Raw genomic sequence first — 17,669 nt, 5'->3', positions numbered from 1 at the left:
GTTGTGCGATCGTAGAATGCCATTGCGGTTGAAGGGAAAGTTTTATAGGACGACTATTAGGCCCGCTTTGCTATATGGTACGGAATGTTGGGCTGCCAAGAGACATCATATTCAAAAAATGAGTGTAGCTGAGATGTGTATGCTTAGATGGATGTGTGGAAATACAATAAAAGATAAGATTTGTAACGAGGAGATACGTAAGAAGGTAGGCGTTGCACCCATTGAAAATAAGATGAGAGAGAATCGTTTATGGTGGTTTGGACATATTCGGCGAAGGCCTAATGATGCTCCAGTTAGAAGGATGGAGTAATGGGAAAATATATAAGTTAAAAGAGGTCAGGGTAGGCCTAGGAAGACTTGGATGGAGATGATAGGAAAGGAAATGAATGCTTTGAACCTCACCGAGGACATGGCATTGGATAGAAATGATTGGAGGAGAAGGATTCATGTGGAAGACCCAGAATGATTTTCTTTTTTGGGTTCATATCGCCGACCCCAATTGTTTTGGGATGAAGGCGTAGTTGTTGTTGTTGTTGTATTATGGATGTGAGGATGAGTGTAGGCCCAAGAAGTTTTAATGTGCAAATAGTGTTGTCCAAAAACTGAAAGAGATGCACATTAGTTGCAGAGAAAAATATTCTTACAAAACTATTTAGTCACCTTCATACTAGAATGGAACTTGCAAAGCAAACAAATATTCTTACATCAATCACTGTACAGTTTAAGGAACATATCTACCTCAGGTGGGACTTGGTTAGGATCTTCAAAAAAATCAGACGGTACCAAAGAGTCTGCTACAGAATGTGTCTCAGACCTAACTTCTGATTGCAGATTTCCCCCAGACCCCATGGCCCTTGAATTATTATAATGTTTGACGACTCGTGGTGGAAATTGCTTGGAGTCCAATTCATTGTCTGAGTGCCATCCATTAATCCGTGAACTTGAACCTGTTTCGTCATGGGTTACCCCCTTGACATGGTCCTCATCTTCAGAGGCACTATGAGATCTTTCCCTGTGACTATAGCTTAAGCTTTGGCTTTGTACCTCTTCATTCAGAGAGAATCCGGAACTCCTTTTTGTTAATGAAGAAGAACTATCAGGTGAACCAACAACTTTGCGTCGGAGACCATCTGACACTCCTTTGAACTGGCGAACAATATCATCCATTGCATCATCTACATTAACTGCTCAGTCGAAAGAATTGATCATCAAAATCTCGGCAGTGTAAAGGATCTAATTATCAAGGAAGATCATCCAGTCAACAGTCCTACACTGCTGATAAAATAGAGAACTGGAATGTAAATACTAGAAGCAGCTGCACTGTAAGAGCAGGTTGATGCATGCTCAATTTCATAAAAAGTTCAAAAGTTCAGAAGTATAGCAGGTTCACTTTATTATTTGACTATCACAGACCATACATTGTATATGTGGTGAACAAGTTTTCAGTTTACACATGAACCTAGAGCATCTCACATGGATGTAGCAAAACATACCACAAGACAATTGAAAGAAGCACCTAAGAATTCTCCAGATATCATGGTGTACTCCACTTAGTGATGAACATCATTCAGTTTCAGATACCATGCATTTCTCACAAACAATACATCTAATTGAGCAGTAGAAATAGATACAGCAGTACCATCATTCACAAAGGCAGAATGAAGTATAAAGAACTGGAATTGTTGTAATAATAGTGACAATATACATGTCATCCTAAGATGGCATAGATGGAATATTTAAACCACTATTGACACCACCTCTAGGAGGCATACTTGTATTTAGTGTGAAAAGTGCCCATTAACATAATGTCAGTGTGTCACTGACAAAATGAACTATTATATACATATAGACACACACATACATAGAGTGATGAGTAGCTCCTAAATAGTTTGTCCTAAACCATCGTAAATGCTTCTAAAAAACGTCGCTGTACGTGTTTTTTGCCTAATCCTAACATGTAGATGCGCTCATCATTGCTTATTCACTAAAACCATGCTTTGGATTGAAACAACTCCACAAGAAACCTTGATTTTTATTTCATCAAGTTTTGGTGCAATATGAGCCATCGATTTTTTCACTCTAAATATGCATCTAGACACGAAAAATGGCTAATCTAATGTATGTTTTCTACTGAGTAAACTTATATATAATACATCTATGAGTTTGGATTAAGCAAACACCCAAAATTCTGTCCCTTTGAAGCCGTCTAGGATGGTTTAGGAGCTACTCTCTCTCTCTCTCTCTCTCTCTCTCTCTCTCTCTCTCTCTCTCTCTCTCTCTCTCAACACACATATAGGTGCAAAGTTATGCCCCAATAGAATTTCTTGGAAAATTTCTCTCATTCTCAACATGGTCTGACTCTCATCTCCTCCTTCCCCCTCTAATCAAGTTCTACAGATGCAGATTAATTGCAGCACCCACAGCAAAAGCTTCATCATTAGAGATTTGCAAGTTTTGAAATCTTTCATGCATTGTGATAACAAAAATGCAAGACAGATTTCATTGAATTGCATATTGTGCGACAGAAAATTAAAAAACCAAATTGACTAAACAGAACTTGAATATTTGTAGATAGAAGCACAATATGGAGGCATTGAAAGTCAGGTAGCAAATATTTTCACATAAAAGTTAACAAGAATACAAAAAGTTTTGCCCACGAAAGATTCCAGCACGAAAAACCATGCTCAGTTTGTGGTAGGCTATCAACGATAATAAGAAAGGAATCTTGTAATTTCATTCTTTCATTATTTACTTCTGATAATTGATTTCAGTTATCGCTAATTTATAGCCAAATGTTGTTAAAATCAGTTCAGTAGGTAAATCGTTTTCTCAAAAAAAAAAACTATGAATCGAATCAAATTGAATTGTTTGTGAATCAATACTTTTTCACCATTGGATGGCACGTGTCATTAAAAAATAAAAATATATTTTAAAATGTTAAAAAAAAAACTCTTAAAAATATTAAAAAGTATTTTAAAACTTAAAGTTGAAATGACAAGTGAATTGGCTAAGGACCTATTCAATCTGAATCAGCCCATTCTGACAACATTGTTATAACCCAATACAGTTGCAACAGATAAATCAAGTACATAGAATATCTTCATAGTGTACCTTGAGGTGCAAAGTTCTATCCGTGGTACATACATGGCATGCAACTAGGAAATTATTTTGTATGATGCGAAGTGCTGGCTGGAGAGAAAGGAAAAAAAGGGTGGAACAAAAAGCACTGCCACCAAAAACAAAGTACTAGAAAAAAGAATAACCAACCTGCCAATGTTTTCATAACCGAGGTAGATTTTCCAAATGAGTAGTTCTGTAGAATGAGCAAAAAGTGAAATGGTTGCAAGCATCAGCTTAAAAGTGAACATCACTATCAAAATTAATAAAGAAATAGATAACATGAACTTCATCAGGAACATCAAATTCATCAGATAAAAACCTTATCTAAGAGAAAAAAAATAATAGAAACCTTTGATGAGGCACTTAAAAAATCCCACACTTCATGCTGTTCTGCAACATTTGCAATTGATAAAAGATCCTGCAAATAAGCAGAATAAATAAAAATCAATAGGTGAAAGCATCAAAGTACAAAGTCATGAAAACATATTTTGGAGCACACCTGCAAATATTTATCTAGCAAAATGCAACGCTGATGAACAAAATAGTCATCAATACTTGATGAAAGAAACCTCTTAGGGGGCAAGTGTAATGAATAGTTTGGTATATCCTTCAGGTGCCGGTGCAATCTCTCAAAGTTTCTGTACCTGCAGATCACTAAGTGTCAAAGAACCAGCCACATCTCTTAAAAAGTTTGACAAATCAAAATGATTGCATAAATAACTTTTTGACGAATATTCTTCTTTAGTTAAATGATAACATTTGTATTCTTAATGCAGCATGAAAAATAAAACACTGTCAAAAAGTTGTGTTAAAGGTAAGTGAAAAAGGCTAGTAAGCTAAACATATTGTTACTTCATTTAACTTAAACAGCAAAACAATAGTTACCTTCTTTTCACAAACCAAGTTTCATTCTCAGCACTTGTCACAGCAATTGAGTAGACCGCAAAAGATTTAGAGCCATTTTTTTCAAAATAAGCTCCCACAACCTGCCAAAGTGGATGTAAATGATAAAAAGTAATAAAGAAAGGCAAAAGTAACCAACATGATCTTTTTTCATGAAACTGCCAAAAGAAAGTCAAATAATCACCCTTATAGTTAGTTAGTTGTTGGAGACTAAATCCCAAAGCAGTACAGTTGGCCAAATAAAGCAAAAGCATCTTACACTACAATGAACTTCATTTTGATGGAAAGTACATATTACAGATTCACAGACTTTTGAGACAAGTCAAATGCATATACCTGGCTCTTCATAAGCAAGTTATATAAGGTTCTAGACCTATGATAATAGCATGTCTTACCAAAAGAACAAACTCCACAATAAAGAATAACACTTCATGAACTTAAGATGAAATGAGACCAGTGAAATAGATTAACCTGAGATGGACTAAATCCCCAAATCTGGATCTTTGGAAAGGAAGGCACACAAGGTTCTGGACCAGTAACATAGCATGATTTAAACCAAAAAAATAATTGTCCAACAAAATCTCCATACTAAAGAATAACACCTTATGAATATTCAGAAATAAGATTTCACCATAGTTTTTGAAAATATTGAGATATTTTGCAGATACTATCGGCCTATCCGAAAATGCCAATAATAGCACGATAATTTCAAAATATCGACAAAATTGGTGACACTGATATATGTGTGTACCATGTACATATACATAGATACATGTATGTATGTACGGGTATAGGTAGAAGATATGTTCCCATATTTTTTCCAAGAAAAAAAGTTAAATATATTTCTATAAAAACTTTGGAGAAACAAGGTCCATGTTGACCATTTAGCACATTCAGACCTTAAATATGAAATCGATCTTCAATTGAATTTCACAATACATAGCATTTTGTATAATTTGATATTATATGAGATAATCAATGCTTAAAATGATCTACCTATAACTTTAAATAAAAACTTATTTTTATATACTTTAAGTTCAGTTTTCTTATTTTTGGTTTCTTTTGAATTTAAAAAACTTTTAAAATTTGTTTCTTTATATCTTTTGCAAGAAAAAAATAGAAAACCTATTACTTTCCTATCTTTCTTATTATTATTTCTATTTTTTCAATTTTTAAAGCTTTCGAGATTTTTTCAGAAAAAAATACTTTTTGAAAATATCTCTGACAAACACCCTTGCCAAGAAATTATCTTCAACGATATAGGTGACTATGATATATATATATATATATATATATATATATGTTAGTGGAGAGTAGGTGCCTACCACAAGTGAATGGGGGTCTTCCGCAAATCTGACCCCACAGATGTGTTTGGCATAGTCGATTAGCTAGAAAACAACACTTGGATCATGATTTTTTTATGAAAAGACAAGAATTTTTAAGCTTGAATATTTATGAAAATTTTAGACCATCAATATATATATACAGAGAGAGAGAGATGCATTTATGTATTCCACTTATTTAAATATTTGTTTTGAGATCTTGTCTCCAGCTTTGATGAAACAATAAACATGCTTTTAGATATTATGAAATTGTTTTCCAAAGATTAAGGGTAGCAGTGTGAACCAGACTCAAATCTCCATTTCCGTAGGGACTCCAATATATGTGATTTTCGTTTTGCCTAGTTGGGTTTCTTTTTCAGCTGGCTGAGACCATTTTATGAATTTTGGTGTCAATTTGGAAGTAATTTCATCAACAGTCAAGATTTGAGAGTTGTCAACGAGATTCATGGGAAAATCTAAAATACACAGAAGAATAAACTAATCTTTAAGAGAAAAAAGAAAATAAGACATAGTCCAAATGTCTATGTGCACCACATAAGCATAGCTGGAATTCTTTGACAAGAGCGTCTTAAGATGGAAAATGGTTTAAACTTTTTAAGATTAGTTAAGAAAAAAGGATGCACATAAATCCTTACCCGACATTTGATTTTGGGAACACATGATGATCGATCCCTATACAATATCAATTCAGAAACATTCCTTGAATCTGATTCTTCTTGAGGCTTCCTCAAATCCATATAATTGAACTCGTTAGAAGTCATAGCATCACCAAGTTCAGAGGTAGATGTTTCACAAATGCCCATATCATTCTTTGTAATAGATGAACTGCTTCTTGCACGCTTAAGTTGAGGTTTGCCACTTTTAACATCCACGGAACTTTTTTCCCCCTGTTCAATAGATGGATTGCTCACTTTGTAAGAGATATCCATGTCAGATTCGCTATCGGAAAGTTTTGGTAATATCCACATGCATCACATGATAGATACTTAGCAAATCCTATTGATTTTTTAGGTATGTTGCTTACCATTTCCTTCCCTGAACTCTTTTCATGCCCATGGTCATTAGAACCAATGATTCCAGCAGCTTTACTTGATGACTTCACTTCTTTAGGTCCCAGCTTTTCATGGGTGTCAATTTTAGTTTTGTAATTTCTTCCCTTTGTCCAGAGGTTTTCAAGATTTTCAGGAGCAAGAACTTCAGTTCTTCTCTCCCTTGCAGCTTGCAATCCTCTAGCCCAATCAGCAGACCGTGGTGGCAGATGCATTGATGCTTCTTGAGAGGTGAGCAAGTTGACACGACTAGCCATATTAGACGATGTTTCTTCATAGGCACCATTCCTAGCTAATATGGATTCATTCTCCTGCTTAGCAGAAATGACAATTTCTCCAGAATCTTGTTCATCTTTTGAATGAACTAACTTCCAAGCAGCATGATCATTTTGATGGCTGGCGACATGGGAAGCATCTTCTTCTTTTGTAAGAAAAATGTACTCAATTAACTCATTGATGTACCTGACATAAAGAGAAAATAACTAAATAGAAAATCTGTTGCACTACAAACAACTAATGAACAACTAGCAAAAGGAAATGGAATAATAAATAAGAGGGAGAGGGAGAGAGAGAGCAAACAAAACAATTGCCAGCAAGTGTATTGACATTTTTAACTATAATCCAGGCACGCAGAAGCGAAAAATAATCAGTTTAATGGCATTCCCACCATGCATCATAAGATAGAAAAATGTAATAAATAGTAACAAAATAGCCAATGCAATAGTAATCATGCATACACGCAACACCTCCCACTTAAAACGCTGAGATGGAACAAAGTAATATCAAGAATTGCAAAATAAATGAAATTAGCATGCTATGGATAAAATTAAAGATCTCTCGATATATATGCAGCTTATCAAGAAAACAAACACTAGAATATATGTAGGCAAGTGAGGTCCACAGAGGGCAGGGCACAGGCTAGCCCAGCCTAATTCCTTGGATGGGCCAGCCCCCATAAAGCCCAACCTATCAATTTGTCAAGCCGGGCCAAGGCTAGATGTCCAGCCCGTAGCCCACCCACAAGGCTCTTGACAAAAATGGGAATCCAAATTCTCGAATTTTTGGTGGAAATGGACCACACGAATCCAACATGAGTTCCTCAAAAATAACTAGAATGCCCATGATAGCATAAACTAGCAACCCATTTATGAGGTGAAGGCAGACACAAGACACATAATGTATCTATGAAGTGCCACGCAGCATCTTCAAATGAGTTGCTGGAGTCTCACCTCCCCATGGCCACACTAGAAACCTCTCTCTCTCTCTCTCTCTCTCTCTCTCTCTCTCTCTCTCTCTCTCTCTCTCTCTCTCTCTCTCTCTCTCTCTATATATATATATATATATATATATATATATATATATATATATATATATATATATATATATATATATATAGATAGATAGATAGATAGATAGATAGATAGATAGAGAGAGAGAGAGAGAGAGAACTGAACATATTAGGCCCCATTTCTCGTTCTGCCCTATAGGTTTTAAGTGTTTTGTGATAGATCTGAACTGTTAGATGTGTTTCGCATGACCGATTTAGTGGGAATCAACTCTTGGATCATGTTTTTTCGATGAAAAAACATGTTTTCATGAGCCAGGAAAAACTGGTACCTTCATAGCCATTGATTTTGGATCACCGAAAAAACCTGAATACAGGTCAGATTTCGGCAATCCAAAAGTTGGTTCTCACTAAAAAAAACCTATAGATCACATCTACGGTGTTAGACGTGAGAAAAAATAATTAAAACTACGCTTTTTGAAGGGGCCTAACTAGACCTAACGAAAAAGGGGGGGCGGAATGCATTACTCATATATAGTGCCCCTCCACCCACGTCTCTAGGCCAAGGAGGATAACAATGATGAATGATGGCAGGCATAGATTCCACCATGAAGGAGAGCCTCAAGCAGTACCCAACGCAATCAACAAGATGCTCTCTCTTTGATTAGGTGCTAGGGGTTTTCTTTTGGAGCCTAGGGTTTTTTGGAGTGCTTTGGTTTTTCTTGTGAATCCTTCTGGGTAAATAGTGGAAAGGCAATTAGTTTGAGGTCAATGACTGGAACAGACCTAGATTTCAGATGTGTGTGTATTCTAGTCGGACTGAGTGGCTCATGACAGTCCACGGCCAGTCTTCTGTCCAGCCGACCAAAAACTGAGTTGTGCCAAGCTTCAAAAACTCGGTCCAAGCCAAGCTCAATGGTGAACCCCAGATGCACATGGACAGAAAATTTTAAATAAGAATTAAAAAGTCTAAAAAGTAGGAAGTTTTAATTAAAAGGAGGCTTAAGCCAAGAAGTTGAGAGAATAACTCATCTTCACCAAAAGAAAAACAAAAGAATAACCATAGAGAATCAAATTTATACACTGAAAGATCTAACAAAAATGATTACGGACTATAGATGGAGAAAGAGGACCAAAATCACCTTAAAAAATAAGGAAAAACTATTCATGTCCCTTATTTTGCTTTTATATAGTAGATACATGACATGCAACATTCTATTTTTTGTGGTCATAGAAAAGGTAGAACTATAAGGCAGTAGATAATCTTAATGAAAAGATGTTATATCATATTTTAAAAGGAACAACAAATTCTCTTGCTAAAAAGTGAAGATCACATGTCATATTTTCACTGAAACTATGAAAAAAAAGAGATTCGTGATTGGCAGGTGTGGTAATGGCGTAATGCATGAATACATAATATCATAATGTCAGCAGAGTGTCAAGTGAGCATTCTTCTCTATCATTCAAAGAAAATACATGCCTGGTTCCTATCATTAACAACGAATGAAGAAGATGCATCTCCATTATGCAACCATGCACATTCTTACCCAGGGTTAGCAAGGTTCATGAGAGGCTGCATGACCAAGCAGGTTAGAAATTCCCTACTGAAGCACTGAACAAGCGGGCATTGCGCTTCCCGTGGTCTCAAGACCACAGCTAATACTCCTCCCATCATTTGTTGGAGAACCTGATGAAAATCTCCATTAGTCAAGACAATCACTAAATCAACTATGCACCCCAAAACTCAGCAAGCATGATGGCAGCATTTACTAAATTACCCCCACTCACACCTTGTACTCACACTCGGGTGATATCAATGCCGGATGAAGCTCCTTGGAAGCAAAAAGATGGCGCCTCAACTGTTCGTCTCTTGCGTCCAACGACAGTGTTGCCATGAGTCCCACGCCGATCACAGATTGGTTTCTTTTATAAAGATCTAGATGGTTCCCTATTAATTTCACCATATCCCTAAAACATCAAAAACGCATTTATGTCCAACATAGAACAATACAAAGATAACAACAGCAGTAAAGAACAATGGTTCTACCTCATATTTTTTATGAAGAGAATGAATCTTTTTATCGAAGGATCAGAAAAAAATGGGTCCGGATCTCCTGCAGGAATGGTTTGGAAGATCCAAAACCAAAAAATAGTGGTATTTGCTAGCAACAACATAATGGAGGCAGTCAATCAATATAGATTGATCCGAAATCTGATTCGTGATGCCCCGTCTCAAACTGGTGCAGACACCCAGAAGGTACGTTGCACATCAAGATACCACTCAAATATCAATAGTATAACAAAGTTCACATCACTAGGGCAGCGCAGAACTCCATTCTAAACGAACCCACAACATGAAAAGATTTGTAACTACAAAGAATCAATTGCTTAACAAAGCTTCGCACCACAAGAGTAGTTCGAAACTTCGTTCTACATCAATGCCAGCAGGCAGATAATCGTATAAACAAATCTAACGCTCTAGAAGCTTCGCTTCGGATCAATGTCCGACAAGCACAGCAACAAACCACAAAGAATTAGCCAAAAAGAAACTCACCTCGTCAACAAATTCACGAGATTGATATCCCTCACCCTCTGCGCGATCTCGCCGAATACGTCGTTCAAGATGGCCCTGATCAATTCCGGCGCCTCCTTATCTGGCGTGATGGACGAGTACCACAAATCGACCACGAAATCCTTCAAAACCTTGCCGATGAACTCATCGAGCGCGGCCTCGACGACGGGGGATCCGACCTTACGCACCCAACCGATCGCCGTCGACGGCCAGGTCGAGAGGATCGGGTCGTCCACGGCGAGCTGCTGCCTCTGCAGGTGCGCGAGGTACCCCCTCCGTGGCGCCGACCGGACCTTCCACCGGAACTCGACCTCCGTCAGCAGCGTCCGGACGGCCAAGAGGGCAAAGACCGCGATCGGGACGTTCATCCACATCGATCGGCTCGTCACTGCCCCGTAAGGCAAAGAAATAAGAAACGAAAACCCCTAATTCACAGAGAGAGAAGAGAGAAAGCGAGAGGGCTTACAGGAGAGGAGGTACGATACGAAGAGGACGCAGACGGCCCACCAGAGAGAGCGAAGCTTTGCCTCCTCGATCAGATCGTGGAGCGACTCCATGGCCTTCATTGTTGGGAATCGGGATTCCCGGGAAAACGGATTCTGGGGATTCCTTCACGGGGAAGGAGCGGGGTTCGTGCTTGGGGATGTCTCCGTCATCGGCGTGAAGGCATGGAAGCAGATGGCTGGGAAAGCGTTTTCTCGCCTTTTTCTTTATATATTTTACGTTGGGTTATATGACTTCATAATTACGATTTTTACACCCAACGCGCAGGGAAGGGATGAGCCTGTTGTTGCGTTTCTTACACGCGTTGCGACAAACTCTCTAAACGGCAACTTAACGACCACAAAAATATCGTTATTTTATATGTGTTTATTGTCGGTAAAATATCAGGAAAAAGAAAACGAGGATATAACAAATAAAAATATATTAAGTAATGTGAGACAATGATATTTTAATAATATAAAGATAAATATCTCAATAAAATCGTGATATTTTCGATCAGATGATGATTTAGTGATGTTTTGAAACGATCACCATATATTGACTGATTTATAAATGGCAACTAAATATCGCATTTTTTTGGAGTATTTTTGTCTTTTTTTATGAGGAAGGAAATCAACTGTCCTTGTTTTGGAACAATCAGGAATACCTGGATGTTCGGATCATAACTCAACCCGCAAATGTACGTGGATCGGCAGATTCGCATCCAATCGACCAAAAGCAATTTGCGAATGTGCTGGGTGCAGTCCTCCTAAAATATTGTTCAATGTTTATGTGAAACACTTGAATTAGCCAAAATTGGGCCGATTCCAAGCCCAAAACATCTCTCTCTCTCTCTCTTTAAAAAGTGGTAGCTGCCTACCGCAAATTAAAACTTTACTAACTGAAAGTTCCATGTTCTGGTTTTTTAGTTTCCATAAAATTTTACCGACATCTCAACATCTTGTTAAGTCGGAATTATGTGCGTCTTTGTGACATAATAAAGTGCCCTCGATGTTCTTAAAACCTACGGGATTTTGATGAGATGGCTCATCTCACGCGGGGTTTTATTGTCTTTAAAAACAATTACAAAATATCAAAATTTTATTTTAAAAACATAGGATGTCTCTAATGTATTTTATTTAAAATTTAATACTTAACCACGTCTTAGTTTTGACTTGGGTGTCAACCGGCCTGATTTACTCAGACCCAACCCGAACCAAACCTTATAGGGTTCGGCTACGGTGATAAATAAGAACCAATCAAGACCTGGGTCCGGACCCAAAGGTCCGATTAATACATGGACCAGGTATAGTTTGTGAAATTTTATACCAAACTTGGGCCTGACTTGAGTTTCGATTAAGACCCACATTTTTTCAATACAAAAATAATAAAAATATGTTTTACCTGGTATAATCCGGGTTTGGTTCATGTAGTTCTTATCGGGTCTGGGTATGAATTTTATTATAGTGGACCCAATTAAACTTGAATCCAAACCCGATACCATATCCCAAAATCTGGTCCAAGTCTAGTTCAATCTAGGTCCAAACTAAACCCGACAGGTTGACACCCTTATTTATTTCCACTACAAGAAAATATGGAATTAGTGAGGGACGTTAGCGACGGAATTATTCCGTCGCTAACTAGCGACGGATTAACGAGAGAAACAAATTTGTCGCTAAAATAAATACTATCTATGAAAATAGCAACGGAATAGATTCCGTCGCAAACGTTGTAGCTAATTAGCAACGGATTTTGCGATGGAAGGTTTTGTCGTAATAGTCGCGTCATTCAGCGACGTATTTTGCGACGAAATCTATTCTGGCACTATTTAGCGACGGGTTTGGCGACGAAATAGATTTTGCCGTTATTTTCGTATTTTAATTTACAATGGCGTAGCGACGGAATTATTCTGTCGCTAAGTCATTGCTAGCTGCTGCGTAAATTTCTAATCTCAACCCTCTTTCTCTTTTCCTGATTCGTTGCCTCTTCCACTGCTCTCGCCCGCCGCCCTCTTCCTCCTGTCGGCCTCTCTTCGACCCCCACTGTCCACCGCTCGCCGGTCGTCGCTCCCCGTCAGCTTCCCGCCGCTGCTCGACGACGCGTAGGTAAACGTTTCCGACAGCATGGGGTCGACCCCCCTGCGTTTCCGACAGCAAGGGGTCGACCCCCTTGCGTTTTCGACAGGGGGTCGACCCCCTGCGTTTTCGGCAGTAGGGGGTCGACCCCCCTGCGTTTTCGGCAGCGTTTCGGCAGCAGGGGGTCGACCCCTTTGCATTTCTGATAGGCAGGGGGTCGCCCCCCATGCGTTTCTGGCAGGGAGATCGCCCCCTGCGTTCTGTGAAACTGTGAATGACTCATTAAATCAGTTATAGTTTGTTTGATGGTTCTTGCTACTCGGATAACTCTAGTAAAGCTAGAGCTAATACGTGCACCAAAAACCGACTTCTGGAAGGGCCACATTTTTTAGATAAAAGGCCTATGCAAGATTTTTTCATTTGCCTCGATTTTTTTTCGACAGGTGGTGACTTCATTTTAACATAATGTTTTTTGCAGATTTCTCAACGAAACTCGCTTGTGCCCCGCCACACGTGGTAAGTAAGTAACAAAAACAATGCAAATCGGGTAAATACCCGTGGTGAGTAAGTGATGCAAGTGCATCACATGTTATTTAATTTATTGGATGTAACACTTTATTGTTCACACACTCACTTAGTTGTTGATATCTAGGATTGCTTTGTTGGAGTTCAGAGATCATGTTGAGAATGATTTTAATATATGAGAATATAAGTGTTCTTATTTTTTTAGTACGGATTCCATGCTAGGCATGGTAGTAGTTAGCGGGATATTGAAGTGTGTTTGTTGCAGGTACATGTTTGACATTTGTCTGATATGAATTATTTAAATGTATTGCAATGTTTGATGTGATTGTATCCATGCTTGCATGTAGTTACTTTCAATTTGATTATGGCTTTCATGTGAAATTGTATAATGAAAGCATGTTTCAAATGAATGTATCGTGTCATGAATAGTTTGCACATGAAAATATTAAGTTATCAATGCATGCATCATAATTCTTGTGATTGTATGACATCATATATTGCATGATAAATTTGATATTTTCTTCATCATAGCATTCTGATGGTTCTCTTTTAACTGGTTAAGATACTATTCGTAACATCATACGACAAAATGATTGCAAACCCTGAATGAATGTACCATAGGATAGTGGACAATGAGTTATCGCATGAATATATGGATGATGTTGAAAGTTTTATTGAATTTGCAACGGTAAGTGTCAGTACAGTGGATCCCACAGGTCAGATTAGGTGTCCCTGCAAGATTTGTAAGAATAATCGATTGTAGAACCTCATGGCATTAGACATCACTTATACAGGAAGGGTTTTATGAGTGATTATCAGAATTGGACGTTTCATGGAGAAGAATTTAGAAACAATTTTGATGCATGGGTAAATATGGTGCACGATAATCCATATATGAATTTGATATTTGATGTCGCATGAACAAAACTGGGTTCTGAGTCCTAGTGATGTAAGAACTACAGTAAATGAAGAATCACCAAACGATGCAGCTAGTAGATTTTATGATTTACTTAGAGATGCTGATGAGCTACTTTGGAACAGTTGCGAGAGTCACACTATCTTGTCTGTAGTTCTTCAACTAATGAATTTGAAGTTCGAGTATAATTTTAGTCAATCATGTTTTCACCATTTGTGCATGATTGTGAAGAGTATGTTGCTCAAATATGAGAAATTGCCACAAAATTTCTATCGTGTGAAAGTTATGGTCAACGCTCTAGGTATGAGGTATAAAAACATTGATGCTTATCTAAATCACTGCATGTTATATTTCAAGGATCAGGAAAACAACATATCATTCCCATCATGTGGGCATCCTCAGTTCAAGCCAAAAACAAGAGGCAATGGTAGCACGAGATCAAAGAAAGTTTCATACAAGTCGCTCTGTTATTTTCCTATCACTTTTAGATTACAATGATTATATATGTCTTCAAGGACAACTAAACACATGAGATGGCACGCAAATAAAGTTTGACACGATGAAGACAAGATCACGCATCATGTTGACGCTGAAGCTTGGAAGCACTTTGATCGTACTTATCAGATCTTCGCAATGAAAGTGAGAAATGTTAGACTCGGTCTATGTATAGATGAATTTAATCCATTTGAGGGTAGATCAACTCCATACTCATGTTGGCCAGCATTTGTAACTCCATACAACCTTCCACCAAGCTTGTGTATGAAGCGTCCAAATCTTTTATTGTCTCTGTTGATCTCTGGTCCGACCTCACCTGGCCAAAATCTTGATGTATATTTAAGGTCATTGATTGATGAACTAAAAGTACTATGGGATGACAGTGTTACCACGTATGATGCCCACAAAAAACAAAATTTCAATATGAAGGTCGTTGTTCTATGGACAATCAGTGACTTCCCTGCATATGGTATGTTATCTGGTTGGAGCACACATGGGAGGTTGGTATGTCCGTACTGCATGGAGGATACCAAAGCTTTTAGATTGACGCATGGAAGGAAGCCTTGCTGGTTTGAGTGTCATCGTCGATTTCTACCCAACGACCATCCGTTCCGACGACAAAGGAATGTGTTTCGAGCAGGCACAAGTGAAATGGAAGGTTCATCCACAAGATTGTCTGGTATAGAGATTCTAAGAAGATTGTGATACTTTCCAGATGTATTAACAGATGCCCGCAGTCCTACACCCTTCCGTGGATTTGGGAATGATCACAATTGGACAAAGAAATCTATTTTTGGGGAACTACCATATTGGCTGACCCTATTGATACGACATAATTTAGATATGATGCATGTGAAGAAAAATGTGTTTGATAATGTGTTCAATACAATAATGATTGTTAAAGAGAAAATGAAAGATACTATGAAGGCCCGTATGAATTTAAAAGTAATATGTAAAATACCAGAATTGAAACTCAAAGAGTATAATGGCAAAGTACTGGAACCAAAGGCAAAGTACGTGTTTGGACCTGATCAAATAAAGCATGTATGTCAATGGTTGAGATAATTGAGATTTTCAAATAGATATGTCTCTAACATTGCTCGGGTTGTGAAGATTGATGATGGACAGTTATATGGGTTGAAGAGCCATAATTGTCATATCTTTATGCAACGATTGATACCCCTAGCATTCCATGATATGTTAGACAAACATATATGGGGGGTATTGTCTGAGTTGACTGGATTTTTTAGAATATTGTGCGCATCGAAAGTCGTAGTATCTGATGTAAAAAATCTCGATGACTCTTTTATCACCACTGTTTGTCTGCTAGAAAAGATTTTTTCGCCAGCATTTTTCGACGTTATGGAACATTTGATCATACATTTGCCATATGAACTAAGGGTTGGTGGCCCTGTGTAATATCGATGGATGTACCCATTTGAAAGGTATATGTTTTCTTATATTTGTCTTTTCAATGACAGATATTTCAAATCTGAAATGTATATTTTTGACAGATGCATATTTGACTTAAAAAAAAAGGTTCGTAATAAAGCAAGAGTAGAAGGCTCTATTTGTGAGGCGTACACTTTAGAAGAGATTTCAAATTTCTCATCTATGTACTTTGAACCTCAAATTCCAACACGTTATACATGTCCGCCTCGTAACGATGATGGAGAACAAGTAATTGTAGCTGACATGTTGTCGATATTTCAACCACTTGGGCATGCATTTGGTAGTTGCCGATCAAGGTTCTTGACAGATCGAGAGCAAGACGCAACACACGTCTATATTCTTTTTAATTGCTCAGTGATCGACCCATACATCAAGTAAGTATATGTAGATGCAACACAATTATAAATCCTTTTATGTTCTATATGTGCATACATGGTTTAGTAATATAAGTATTTGTGGTTTGCAGACGATTTGATCTGGAGTTGCGAAGAGAAGTTTCATATCTCACTGATGCAGAAGTACAAAAAGAACGTGAAACTAAGTTTGTGGAGTAGTTGAAACAGTTAGTAAGGACGCTAACATAAATTGTGTACTTGTAAACAACACTAAGTTACTTAATTGGTTGTGATCACAATCATTGTTTATGTTTGTGCGTAGGTCCGCCATGGTGATGTTAAAGATCAAGGAATATGTGATTTAGAAAATGGTTCGACCAAACTTGTGCAATGTTACAACAAGTACATCGTAAATGGTTATTGATTCCATACAAAAGATTACGGTATAAACAAATCAACGATGAATAGTGGTGTGTGTGTCAAGGGTAGCAGCTACGGTGAAAATGAGCATGATTACTATGATGTTATAGAGGAAATAATGGAGTTGACTTACTTAGGCATAAATAATATGATAACTTTATTCAAGTATCATTGGTTTGATCCAACTGCAACAAGACTCGACAAATCCTCAGGCATTGTGGAGGTGAATCATAAATCAAGGTTTGCAGCATATGAACCATTCATATTAGTCTCGCAAGCTCAACAAGTTTATTATACTTCATATCCGAGTACAAAAAAGTGAGATAGAAATGAATGGTGGGCAGTTTGCAAGGTGAAGTCCAAACTATACCCAGAGTATGATTAATTACAGGAAGACAAGTTAGCTGAAGACAGTGATTACTATCAATCAGATGATATTTATGACTTCTCTTATGGTCACGATGTTGCGCATGATATGCATATCATATCTCCATTGGCCGATGAAACATTCATAGAAGAATGTGATCCAAATGATATATCAAGTGGATGAGCAAACAATGAAGAAGAAAAAGAAGAAGAGGAGGAAGAAGAAGAAGAATAATATAAAAGTCAAACAAGTGATGAGGAAGAATTCTTAGGCTAGTGAGCAAAATCTTGTAATACAAACATCTATTTGAATGTATTGCAATACTTGTT

General features: G+C 37.6%; 1 protein-coding gene across 3 annotated transcripts in view; it reads right to left on the bottom strand.

The window, feature by feature from the left end:
• The window catches only part of LOC149841853 (uncharacterized), a 58,619-nt gene extending 47,662 nt beyond the window's left edge, over positions 1-10,957 (bottom strand). For all 3 annotated transcript variants that reach the window (XR_016430735.1, XR_016430734.1, XM_089998737.1), the window contains exons 1-11: positions 10,739-10,957; positions 10,255-10,660; positions 9,491-9,668; positions 9,248-9,387; positions 6,391-6,877; positions 6,002-6,253; positions 4,006-4,106; positions 3,620-3,764; positions 3,470-3,538; positions 3,268-3,313; positions 739-1,184 (exon numbers count right to left, since the gene is read on the bottom strand). Coding sequence is in view for 1 of the 3 variants with exons in the window: in XM_089998737.1 (XP_089854863.1) it covers positions 739-1,184; positions 3,268-3,313; positions 3,470-3,538; positions 3,620-3,764; positions 4,006-4,106; positions 6,002-6,253; positions 6,391-6,877; positions 9,248-9,387; positions 9,491-9,668; positions 10,255-10,660; positions 10,739-10,838 (2,370 nt within the window). In the remaining 2 variants the exon portion in view is untranslated. The remainder of the gene's footprint in view (positions 1-738; positions 1,185-3,267; positions 3,314-3,469; positions 3,539-3,619; positions 3,765-4,005; positions 4,107-6,001; positions 6,254-6,390; positions 6,878-9,247; positions 9,388-9,490; positions 9,669-10,254; positions 10,661-10,738) is intronic.
• Positions 10,958-17,669: the final 6,712 nt, after the last annotated feature.

Source organism: Nuphar pumila, chromosome 3 (assembly GCF_984573655.1).
Source record: "Nuphar pumila chromosome 3, dmNupPumi1.hap1.1, whole genome shotgun sequence".
Classification (NCBI taxonomy): Eukaryota; Viridiplantae; Streptophyta; class Magnoliopsida; order Nymphaeales; family Nymphaeaceae; genus Nuphar; species Nuphar pumila.
This window is presented reverse-complemented; position numbering and strand designations above follow the sequence as displayed.